A 13466-nucleotide genomic window follows, 5' to 3' on the forward strand; every position below is an offset into this window, starting at 1 on the left:
GTGTACAAATCACAGAGAAAGCAACAAAAGCTCGTCGTGCATAGTTTTTAATTGGGTTTGATATGAAGTTGCATGGAAACCCAAATACCAGATTTGTTATTGATGTTTAAATTGCAGATATGTATATAACTATTTCTGTAAATTAAGTAAATACTCTATGATTGATATTTTTTTGGTACATTACTCTATGGTTGATATGTTGTTTCTTTTCTTTTTGGTTTTTACATAACTCATTTAAAAAATAATGCTATTTTATGGAGCTTTGTAAACTAATAGAAAAAGCAAAATTGGCGACATAAATTAGTGACGAAAAAATAAAAGCCCTCGTTGTAAAATTTAGCGACAATATAAGAGAGAAATTCACGTTTTCTCTTTTAAATTTCCCTTACTATTTTTTTTAATTGTTGGGATTTTTAACCACCTAAAACTTATTTGCTCGGTTTTTCAAAACCGCCTTATATATGTGTGCCACAATCTATTTGTGAGGATTTTTAGTGACCTCAGACATCGCATATATATATTCAAGCGAATTAGACTTTAAATGTGGGTGCTTCTTTCATTTTGTCAAACATTGTAGCTTATACTATAATCAAAATGAACATAAATATTACTTTACATATCCTTGGTAAACAAATTCTTGGATAACTATAAAAGAGAAAAAAAAAATTATTGGATAATTCTATATTAATTACTTAAGATTGATTTAAGGGCAAATTGCACTTACCTCCCTTAAGGTCTTATTAAATAGCACAAACACCCCCTCTACTCTAGTTTTAATATAGTCACAAACCTCCCTTATTTTCTTTCTCAAAATGACAAACACATCCCTTCTATTTAACGGTGTTAATTCTCTGTTAACTTCCTAACTTGTATCCTATGAAAGCACACATTGGTCTGTGTTTTCTTCAATTCCTCTCTACTAGGTAGAAGCAGCAGAATTTTCCAGCTCAAAAGGTAAAACCCTCTTGATCACTAATCAAAACCAAAAATTAAGTTTAACGCTTAATCAAGGGTCTTTGCACTTACGTATTTATTCATATGGTAATTAAAATATATGAAATATGTATATGTGTTGAGACTTTATACATGTGTTAATATCTGCATTATGAATGTAATGACCTAAGCTGAAAACGGTCCTCTCCTCAAGTAAGGAGAAGCTTGATAAAATAGGGGGAGTGATTATGTGATGGTTGTTGTACCTGATGCGTAAACAGTAACCGCAACACGACAACTTTAAATAATATCCGGCAACCGCAACTTCAAATAACAACGCAGCCACCGCAACTTCGAGTAACAACGAACCAGATTCTGCAAAACAAACTAGACAGTAAACCTGCAAAATTGAACACGTTAGTATTAACCTGAGGCGTCACGAAGACTGTCCTTGGAATTTATCCGCCTCAATGTGCGCAAACTCCCCAGGATACAACAGGTCCTTCTCCTAGTGATGGAGGTAACATAACAGCAAGAATCACCAATTATTATCAGGCAGATGTTTTTCTCAGAAAGTAAAATTGGAAGATAAGAAAACAAAGTTGTGAGGTATGGGTTTTAATTTGTTGCTACTGATGAAAAAAGCTTGAGAAGAATAGTGCTTCACGTATATGTTTTCACACATGAAAAAGAAGTTTTAATATATCAGCAAGTAACTGCTTAGTCATGCTAGAATAAAGGCATAATAATAGCTATCAAAGTTAACTTTGTGAAGAATGGTAAGAGCCTTGACTCAATAAGCAATTTAAATGTGCTTTAATAATAGTTATTTGCAATGATTCAGCAGATAATTGCTCAACTGAATTAAGAAATGGCAACATAGTAGCACATGATCGGTATGATAATATAACTTTTGAAATATAAATAATATTCTAAAAAATAAAACAATGGTTTAGTAACCCAATGGTGGGGGAATACAAATGTAAGAGGTTGATGATGGAAGTTTTTTCGTTAGAACATGTGGGGTTCTCAAGGGGGAAATTTCTGTATCCGATGCAATGATCGACTAATTTCAGGGGATTAATCCCACCGCCCACTTGCTGGGAGCAGAGCAAAGCTCTGTATGGACTTGCCCACCGAAATTGGCACCAGAGATAATCGAACCTGAAACCTTTTGAGGAACAAACTCCAAGATCCCAAACCAACCACTGGGCATATATAATTACTTAATGTTGAAAGTTATCATGCAACCCTAGTTTACCTTGAATAATCATCTAAATGGACCTCGTATCAAGATGAGTGAGTATTTGATGACTTGGGACAACATAATATCATATTTCATGCCAACTGTTTTGAAGTATATGGTATCGAGTGTCATATGAAGTGTTTAAAATAAATGTTCATAACACGACTACATGAGTCATGCATAATGTCAACTATGTAATAAAGTGATACCAAATTCTATGAAAATGGTCGATGTGAAAATGGGTCATTATGTGTACATGTAAATATTTTTAAGAGTTAAGTTTATTCATTACTATACTCTACGTGATAGAATTATTCACCCTCTCATTTATTTGTGTTTGAGGCTTGCGTTGGTGGAGAGGCACCAAGCTACAAATGAAGAGTAGAGGCAGAGCTCAATCTATTTTATGCTTGGGACGACTTATTTATGACTTACTATATTAGTGGCTTTCAGGCCAAGTATTTATTTTGCGATTTTCGTAAAACTGGGAGGTTATTTACTTTTAGGGTATGCTAATAATTAGTGTATCTGAGGCATTAGTTAAGAAAGTTCAAAATATAAAAATCTCATTGAAAACAATTAGTTTTTGACTTTTAAAAAGTTAAATACTTCACTTTTCCACAACTTTTAATATAATCTTTCTAGATGGATTTTATTAACCGATGTTCCGGAAACACTAGTTAGCATTTTCCGGAAACAACTTATATATATATATATATATATATATATAAACCATTATTTACACTTGAATAGAAGGCAATCGGACAACAAGCTGCGCCGCTAGACCTTTTTGGATGACAAAACCAATCCTCGTGAACACATGTTGATTGTCAGAACATGCTTTCTCATGTTTCAATAGCCTCTGGTGCTAGGAAACCGTAAGTGTCAAAAGTAAATGGTATAAAAGCATGTTGATTGTCAGAACACGCTTTCTCATGTTTGGCCACTTTGCTTGACGCAGCTTTTAGGGCTGCCTGCCCTACGGTAAAAGGTCCGACACCTAATCCCACAACTGGTGAAATCCCAGTCAAGTCTACACAAGCATGTGTTCCACCTACCCATCCGTACACCAAAACGTCCACATACCTGAGTGTTGATCTTTTATCTAGTGGGTCGGTCAGGAAGTTCACAGGCACCTCCTTCTTCACTTATATTCTCACCCGTCTGAGTATATCAAAAAGTACATCCCTAACAAATTCATGTCTGTACTTAAAGTCGGGAAGCTCCTTACAATGAACGACATGCTCCCCCAAAAGTATCCAGGCACACCTCATCAAAAGGATATAGTGGAATCATAAGGCGATATCTAAGGATAGTATGATACTCCACTGGTGACATATGTTGACCTAACTCATCAATCGGGATAGCTAGAAGAAAATCCCGAGCATGTGCTGCTTGCAGACATCCAAAAATTGCCTTTTGTCTCGTGGTCATGTCAAACTTAACTTCCATATCCTGAACACTTTTACTAAAAAGAGCACTCGCCAAAACATGTTGTGCTTTATGAGGGACGGGTCTTTTCTAGTAAAACTGCTAACATAAAAATCTGGAATCCCACCACGAAGACAATCCAAAGCATTATCAAAATCTGAGTCCATGCCATAACCTATTGTCTCTCAAAATATGTCCTTGTAGCACCCAAGACTATGCCCTAGAAGCCACAAAAGCGGGTGAAGAAGCCTACAAAGCTCAGTACAAACCCAACCCTCCAAACCTAATAGGTAAAGAAGCCAACCTCCATTGAAGGTCCCCAGAGAAAGGACCTCCACTAACCACAATGTCCTCAACCGCTTCACGCAACTCTTTATAAAACAACATGGTCGCCTCCTCCATGTGAATCAACTGGCACGTCCTTAAGCCAGATAAATATTTGGCAATACCCATGCACAATCGAAGTAGAAGAAGCTCACTCTGAGGATCCCGTAACTGAGGAAGAAGATGCATTAACTCAGCAGCCCTGGAAGCTCTCTTCATGGCCAACCCCTCAATAAAACTTTTATCTCGACTAACAACCCCTCCAAGCAATTTCACCCCCAATGTTGGCCTCCCAATATCCGCAGGGAACAACCCCCCACGATGCTTATTACCATCATATGAAGGCCAAAAGATCTCAGTCTTACAAATATTCAATTCAAGGCTCAAATTTGGCTCAAAAACCCGGATGATATCTAGAGCTTTAGCCACCTTCTCTGAATCCCCTACAAGAGTCCCATCATCAAGGTACCAAGCATGAAGAATAAGCTTGCAACTATCTCTGATATGATGAATAAGAGGGTGCAACACAAGAGCAAAAAGGAGCGGCCCTAATGGATTGTCTTGTTGCACTCCAGTAGCATACATAATATGTCCATCACCAAGGTATAAACTCGCTTCCTATCCATAAAGAAATAGATAGGCATCTCAATCTCACCTCACGTAGTAGTGCCGAACTATCTACCAAGTTGAAAGCATTCGAAAAATCTACTGTAAGCATAGCCAAAGAACCATCTCCATGTCGCAGGTTCAACACCCTGTTGACACTGAAGCCCCCACACCAAACTGAAGTCATTGAGATATTTATGAAGGTGAGAAAAACACAAGAAGGGGGGTTGAATTGTGTTTTCTTTTTCTCTTTTGAAAATCTTCTTCTGATATCACTTCAGAAGCTGTTTGAGAGTGCTTCTGATGTGATAATACTTCAGATGCAATTAAATTGCTTCTGATGTATTGTTCAGAATCAGATACGCAGCGGAGTAAAAACAGAGTAGAGAAAAGAAAGAGAGACACAAGCAATTATACTGGTTCCTTCCACAAATCGGAAGTAGTCCAGTCCTCCTTGCACTTCCAAGGAGATTTCCACTAAGAAATAATCACACAGATTACAACTGCTCAATACTACCTAGTATGAGACTTCACAAATGCTCAAGCACGCAGGCAAGAGACTTCCTATGCTCAAGCACTAAAGCAAGAGACTTCCTTTGCTCAAGCACTAAAGCAAGAGACTTCTAATCAAACAGAATTACACAGAAAATTGTTTGAGTTTGAACACTTGATATACTATAAGTGGTGTTCACAATAAAATGCAATTGAAAGACTCTAGACTTAAGAATTTCTAAGATATATCAAATCAACAAAGAAATTCAAAGTGCTTTTTGAGAAACAAATTTGGCAGAGTTTGGGCGCTTTTAACTTGTTATATTGTCTCTACTGATCTGCAAGTCTTCACTCCTTTATATAGAGGTGTGTAGAGAGACGTTGAGATCTTTAAGCACGTCAAAAGAGTCGTTGAGAAACCTTGATCAAATACCAATGATCTTTTGCCTGATTTGGATGTTGTCCTATAAAGAATCACGTTCAAATCCATTCCTATCTTGAAGGAACATTTCTGCAGGCAGAGCTGTTTTTCTTGTCTTGTAGCGCAGACACAATCAGAGTCGTGGAGGTAGTGGTTGTACACTTGTACTTTGTCAACTCTTCAGTGAAGGACAAGCACCCAGTGCTTTTCAAATGAACGTTGGCACCTTCCTTTTAGTCTTTCGCTCTCTTAGACAAGGTTAAATCCAATAGACAGCTCTTAGAGTCTTCAGGTTGAATATTCTGATCAACTTGCAGATTCTGATGTTATACAGCTTCTGAACAAATGGCTTCTGAAGGTATTGCTTCTGATGACGTCATCAGATGCATTTTGGCTTCAGACGCACTTTAGACTTTAGATGCTGATTTCTTCATATGCTTCTAGGTTTCTCTTCTTGTTGATTCCTTTGCTTTCTTTTGTTCTTCCAAGACCTATTATGTTGATCAACTTGTCTATGGTCCTGTACACTTGAAAAAATATTAGCAATATCCAATTGACAATTTTTAATACCTTGTTCTCATCAAAACTCATTAAGGTTTATTGTAAAACACATTTTGTTCCAACAATTTAGACATATCTTTACCAACTCCTTTCATAGAAACTTTGGATACTAGATGCCTCCAAATAGTACCAACTGCAATAGGGCGTATCCCGCCATCAGGTTTTAAAAATGGTGTCAAAGGTGCAGAAGCTACAAATTTTGCCAAACTTAAGGGACATCTTCCTCCTAACCATAGGTTAACCACTAAAGTGATAGCACATAAGAGATCTCTAGCCACAACTGAACATTCTCCATACAATGCATCTAATAGGTGTTGGGCTCGCAAATCGTCTCTACCACAAGATGTCCCTTTAGGAAACGATATAATGCATTTGAGAACGGTGTTAACTTCAACCACAAGGGGAGCTTCAGAAAACATGGTGGTGAGCATAGAGGGAGGTGGCCTGTACGGGTGTTTGACCCCCAAAATTTCCATAGTATCTTGTGGATATCTTCTTGTGGGGAGGGGATTTCCTCCAGTGTGTTTTTCTCTTGTTTTCTGCGGTGTGGGAATCTACAACATTAAATTTATTATCTCTCATAATTTCAAGTTTTTAACATTTAGACTTTCAAGTATTTATTTTTGTTTAAAGACTGAGATTTAACTGGACCCTCCAGTTACTGGAGAGGATTCATTCCCCTTCTTGTGGATATCTTGATTATTAGGTTTTTCCTACATTGTAGTTCAAGTAGTTGGTTCCACACAATTGATGGATAGCTATTCAAATATTTTGAATACAAGACTCTTGACCCATGCTACCGCACGGGTCATACCACGTAGAAATTAATCGAATCAATCGCAATAATGTAAACATATATATTTAATAGAAGTTTTATAACAATTAAAAAATGGGGGTGAAAATGTTTATATAACAATTTAAAAATGGAAATAGAAAAATTAACAAAAAATATATTGACCAATATTTTGTTAACCATTTAATATCCTTATTTGAAATGTCGTTCATAGCATAATTTTCGTGATCTATCAATATTCGTTCACAACATGATTTTCGTGATCTATACATTATTTTTTGCTGAAGGCTAGTGATGCACCAAAATCAGAGACAAAGGTTTTTGGCAACATAAGTGCACCCTCGAAAACATATATATCCGAAATTAGTAAGTGAGAAAAATGATCAAATGAACTTTTAATTTGAAATGTCGCATCTATAAAAACACAGTATCAACATCAGTAATCTTGCACTCACATCAGTTACACGGAACACAATTCGAAGAGTTCTATATTGAACTCGCAATCTGTTAACAAACTTGTCCAAATCAGTTATAGGATTTGGATCTAATGGAGCTGAAAAAGATCAAAGATTCAAAGAAATTAGTGCAAGTTGAAAAATATATATGAAACAAAACATAACAGATCAAGAAAGAAGATGAAACATGGTTAGATTTTGCTGTGTTATTTGTACCCTTCAAGCAGTACAATGCTAAGAGAGCTTGTGCATCACTTTCCATTGTTAAGTCTAAACTGTTTGGACATAAAATGATGGTAGGAGAGGATAATATGGGAATGGAATCGTTAATATACATGGAAGGTTATGAGATCTACGGCTGAGATATAGGGGGTGGTTGACTGAGTTGATTAACATTAATACATGAAAGGTTATGAGATCTACGGCTGAGATGAAGAGAGTGGTTGACTGACTTGATTAGCATTAACTACATATTAAGGATGGAAAATGAGGATCATTAGCACTGTTTTCAATTGTCATTATGACGTTTTTGTATGAGAGAGAAAATGAGGAGTTTGAAAATAGAGTTTGAATCAACGGCTGTGATTAAGTGTCTGGTTGGGAGATTAGATTAGCAATAATTACCTGCTTATGAGAGAAAAATGCAAGGGATTAAGGCAAAAATGCTAGCTCATCAAGTCTAGATTGGTTTAAAAGTTTGTTAAGAGATCTACGGCTGAGACGTAGGGGGTTGTTGACTGACTTGATTAGCAATAACTACGTCTTCAATTGCATTAAAAGTGTGTTATTCGTTTTCAATTAGCATTAACTAAGTTATATGAGAGAAAATGAGGAGTTTGAAAATAGAGTTTTGACTGACTTGATTAGCAATAACTACGTCTTCAATTGCATTAAAAGTGTGTTATTCGTTTTCAATTGACATTAACGGGTGTGATCAAGTGTGAAAATAGAGTTTGAATCAACGGGTGAGATTAGATTAGCAATAAGTACATGTTTAGGAGGGAAAAATGTTAGGGATTAGGGCAAATTAGGGAAACATGTTTGTTATAACTACGTCTTCAATTGCATTAAAAGTGTGTTATTCGTTTTCAATTAGCATTAACTAAGTTATATGAGAGAAAATGAGTAGTTTGAAAATAGAGTTTTGACTGACTTGATTAAAATAACTACGTCTTCAATTGCATTAAAAGAGTGTTATTCGTTTTCAATTGGCATTAACGGGTGTGATCCTGTGTGAAAATAGAGTTTAAATCAACGGGTGATATTAGATTAGCAATAAGTACATGCTTAGGAGGGAAAAATGCTAAGGAATAGGGAAAATTAGGAAGAATTAAGGTAAACATATTTGCTAACCAAATCTAACTTTTATAATAAAGGATGAATGGAACTGTGTATGTGATGTACTTATAGGTGTCCTAAACATTAACTTGATGTGTTTAAAGAGTTTTGAGAAGTCGCTATTTCCAAAGATATTAATTGAGATTTTCTAACATGGGCAATATTTTAGTACATGTTAAAAGGAATTAAAAGTAACAATTTTTAATTGAAAAGCAACAATCAATAATAAAAAAGGTTATATATTTAGTGTAAAATGTACAAGTTTCAAAATAAACTTATTATTTTGAATCTCTTAATATGTCCAAAATTAACATGTGCAAATTTTCACATGATAAAAAAAAAGCTTGCGTAAAAAATATTTATTAGTAAAAATCTCTAAATTAAAAGGTGTTGGGGTTTGGGGTGTCACAATAATTTTGATTTTACAACTTTCATGTGTATTATTGTTCTATTATTGGAACATTTATATTAATTATTCGTTTCTTGAATGACTAAGAACATAAAATTGAATTGTAATTTTTTTTAAGAGGCAAAAATGAAACATATATTAACAATAAAAGCTTTGTTCCTTCCGCACAAGGATTGCTAGAAGGAAACGAGCATAATTGCAATAGAATTCAGTCAAGGGCTCAATAACAGCAGAAAAACAACTACCCTATACCCAAACACGGTAACGGGCAAGCAAACCAATTATGAACCCCTAACTCATGAACAACGTTAGCTGCCTTCAGCCACCAGAAAGAATGGTTTTGAACCTGTACGAACAACTGGTAAATATTATTTTCTGTATTGTTGAACTGCCTGTTATTACGCTCAGTCCACAACACCCACACACAAGCCAACCATAACAATTGCATAAAAGAACGTTTTTTAGCCGCATGACCTAACAGATAAGAAAACTGAACAAAGTGGTTAGCAACATCAAAAGGGTCGACCCCAATGACTCCAATCCAAGCTCGAACATACTGCCATAAGTTTCTAAATATAGGGCAGGAAACAAATAAATGTTGAACTGTCTCCACCTCCCCACAACCAGACACACACATATGCGCATCCTGAACCATGATCTCACGAACCGCCAAGTTGGTCTTAGTTGGCAACCGATTCCGAAGAAGCCTCCACGCAAGAAAAGAAACCTTTAGCGGAACATTTTTGTGCCACACCAAATTGGAAGCCTCATCGACCGTAGGATTACCACCTGTAGTCAACATATCATAAACAGAACAGACAGAATATTTTCCTGAATTGTCAAGTCTCCATTTCCATGCATCAAACTGAGAGGCCTGCAAAGTAACGTTAGCAAGCAACCTAGCACACTCCACTACTAAATCCTCCTCCCAATCCCATAAATTCCTCCGCCACTTCCACGCCTCACCACCCTCCGCCCACCCCAACACAAACATATCCTCCACCGTGCTAAGTTTATTGACAGTTAAATCAAATAAGCGTCTAAACCGTACCGATAACGTAAAACCACCTAACCACGGATCAGTCCAAAAATAAGTATTTCTACCATTCCCCAACACTTTGGAGACGCAGCTACTAAACCATTTACCATCCACTCCCCCACTACCATCACGCACGCGTTGAAGGTCGCGCCACCAACCTGAAGCCCTCCGCCCTCCATCCTTCAAAACACCACCCTCCTCACCGTAACGGGCCACTAACACCCTATACCACAACCCCTCTCTATCAACTAACATTCTCCAACACCACTTCCCTAGAAGAGCCAGATTAAATTCACCCATTCTTCTCACCAGATTAAATTCACCCATTCTTCTCACCCCTAATCCTCCCTCCTCCTTTCTAACACAAATAGATTTCCAACTAATCCAGGAGATTTTCCTATGATCCTCACTTCGCCCCAAAAATAAATTATTAAACAAAGATTCAATAAAAGAGATTATACCTGATGGAGCTCAGAAGAAGGAAAGGGCATAAACAGGTAGAGAAGACAGGACAGACTTTATGAGAATCAAGCGGCCTCCAAACGAAAGAAAACGACTCTTCCAAACCGACAACCTCTTCGCAATACTGGCAACAACAGGATCCCAAAAAGCTAATCTCCTAGCATCACCTCCAACAGGAAGACCCAAGTACACAAAGGGAACTCGTCCCACCCTACAACTCAACGCGGTGGCTGCTGCCCCCAACCAAGAGTCTCCAATATTAACACCAAATAACATGTTTTTATGGAAGTTCACCTTTAAACCAGACACGCCTTCGAATAACACCAAAACAACCCTTAAAGTATGGACATTCGCACAACTTTTCTCATCCAACAACAGGGTATCGTTAGCAAATTGCAAATGGGAAACAGACACCCGATTATGCACACCAAAACGATATCCACTAAACATATTAGCATCCACCACCGCCTTCATCAAAACATTAAGACCCTCCGCCGCCAAAAGAAAGAGAAATGGAGATAAAGGATCTCCTTGCCGTAACCCACGTTTTAAAGGAAACTCCGCCGTAGGGCTGCCATTAACAAGCACAGAAGCTGAAGCCGTGCCTATACATTTTTTAATCCATTTCCTCCACAAAGTCAGAAACCCCATTCTTATCATGACCGTCTCCAAATAATTCCAATCTATCGAATCATAAGCTTTCTCAAAATCCACTTTGAACAAGAGTAATTCTTTCTTCAATTTTTTAGCTTCGTCCACCGCCTCATTTGCAATAAGAAGACCATCCAAAATCTGTCTATTTTGAATAAAAGCAGACTGAGACTCCGATACCACCTTACCCATCACACACTTCAACATGTTAGCAAGAACTTTAGCAAGAATTTTATACAAGCTCCCCACCAAAGAAATTGGGCGGAAATCAGAAAGTTTTTGAGGACTCTCCACCTTTGGAATCAAAGCGATGAAGGTACTATTAATTCGTTTAGTAAGCTTGCCATTCCTATGAAAGTCTCCAATAAAACGCATAATATCACCACTCATTTCCGACCAAAAGTCCTTAATAAAGCCAAAATGAATACCGTCAGGACCTGGACTTTTGAAACTGTCACAATCCCACACAGCCACCTTCACCTCTTCTATAGAAAAGGGGCGCACAAGAGAGACCCCATCCCCATAGTCAAGGTGCCGAGAATCCATCCCTTCCACACTAGGCCTCACGACTTCAATAGGCAAAAATAGTTAAACACCGCTTCACGAACTTGAATAACACCTTCAACTATAAGACCATCGACATTCAGATAATTAATAGAGTTACCGCGACGCCTAGCAGCCAAGACTGCATGAAAATATTTAGAATTGGCATCACCATCTTTTAACCATGATAACCGCGATTGTTGCCAAGAAATACTAGTGTTCAACCGTGACAAAGAGTGAATATCCACAGTAGAACTTCGCAAAAAAGCTAATTCCTCATCTGACAACTGCAACTGTTCCGCCTTTGTTTCCAATACATCCACTCTCTGTTTGAAAGCCTGAATTCTCCCCGGTAAATTACTGACATGAGTGCGATGCCACTCTCGCAATGCAAATTTCATCCTTTTCAATTTTTCCTGCAAAACAAATCTGCCCCACCCTTGAATAGATAACTCTCGCCACTTATCAATGACAAACTGTTTATAACCAGGAACATCTGACCAACATATTAACATACGCGATGGACGCGGTCCCCAATTATCTTCATTCACCGAAAGAAACAAAGGGCAATGATCTGATAAACCCCTCAAATGAGCCACTTGCAAACAATTAGGCCAAACCAAGCACCACTCCTCCGATAAAAGAAATCTATCAAGGCGACTCATAGAAGTACTATCCCCTTTATACCAAGTAAAATTGCGGCCACAAAGAGGAAGATCTACCAACGAATTTTCCTCAATAAACCGGTTAAACGGAACAACATCTCCCACACTAGACTGGGCTCTTGTAGAACGCCGTTCCTCCACCGACCTCACGGCATTAAAGTCACCACACAAACACACATTATTCCCTGTTAAAGGCCCCAATAAAGAAGATAATCTAGACCATAACAACTGTAACGCCCTAGTTGTTATATTTAATTAATTTGAATTATGTGGAGTATATATATATTTATATATGATGTTTGGTGATTTATGTGGAGTATATATATATATATATGTGTGTGATTTTTGGGTGATTTATGTGGTGTATTATTTTATTATATGGTTTATTTAATAATAATTAGAATAAGTATGAAATAATAATTATTTTGGTGTTTGGGGAGTTTATAGAAGTTAATAGAAATTATGGGGAGTTAAATGAAATAGTAGGGAGTTACAATTAATGGGAAGTTAAGAAAAGGGTGGGTGTCAGAAAACCAGTTTCACGTAAAACCAACTTTTGGGAGAAGAATGAGAGAAGAGCAACTTAGAACCAGAGCAACCCTTTTTGCTGTGCATTTTTCATTCTGAATTAAGGTAAGGGTGAGGTTTACTTCAATAGTGTAGATTTTAGATTTTTATTTTGAGTTTAACAGGTTTTGGTGAAAATTGAGGATTTTGGATTTTATGTTGAATTATGGATTTTGGAGTTGTGAGTGTGAATTTGATGTTAGAAATAGGTTCTAAGTACATACAGAAAGTGAATTTATGTCTGTAAACTGATTTGGGGAGTGATTGGAAGAAAAATGGGATTTTGGGGAAAAACCAGTTTTCTACCCGTACTGATGTTCATCGCTCGCCTCGCGAGCATTCATGTCTCGCCTCGCGAGTGAACAACATCAACACTCGCCTCGCGAGTAGACCAACTCGCCATGGCGAGTAGCCCAGATTAAAACTTGATTTTTGAAAAGTTGTCATAAGATGTTTTGGGGATGGTTTAAGGTACCTAGATGATATTAATGAAGACTGGAACAATTTTCAGGTTAAAAAGATGATTAGGG

General features: G+C 37.2%; 1 protein-coding gene across 1 annotated transcript; it reads right to left on the reverse strand.

Moving 5' to 3' along the window:
- Positions 1 to 11724: 11724 nt before the first annotated feature.
- On the reverse strand, positions 11725 to 12984 carry LOC120578129 (uncharacterized). Its single transcript, XM_039830311.1, has 2 exons — positions 12924 to 12984; positions 11725 to 12554 (listed from the first exon to the last, which is right to left on the reverse strand). The coding sequence occupies exons 1-2, from the start codon at positions 12982 to 12984 to the stop codon at positions 11725 to 11727; spliced, it is 891 nt and encodes a 296-aa protein (XP_039686245.1).
- Between the last annotated feature and the right edge of the window lie 482 nt (positions 12985 to 13466).

The sequence above is a fragment of the Medicago truncatula genome, chromosome 1, assembly GCF_003473485.1.
Source record: "Medicago truncatula cultivar Jemalong A17 chromosome 1, MtrunA17r5.0-ANR, whole genome shotgun sequence".
Taxonomy (NCBI): domain Eukaryota; kingdom Viridiplantae; phylum Streptophyta; class Magnoliopsida; order Fabales; family Fabaceae; genus Medicago; species Medicago truncatula.

What these genes read in the sequence shown, in the direction of transcription:
- LOC120578129 (XM_039830311.1), bottom strand. Translation starts at nt 12,984, where the DNA reads ATGCACAGCAAAAAGGGTTGCTCTGGTTCTAAGTTGCTCTTCTCTCAT. An exon ending in CTCTCATTCTTCTCCCAAAA is followed by an intron (nt 12,555 to 12,923) that starts GTTGGTTTTACG and finishes GGCCTTTAACAG; the next exon opens with GGAATAATGTGTGTTTGTGT.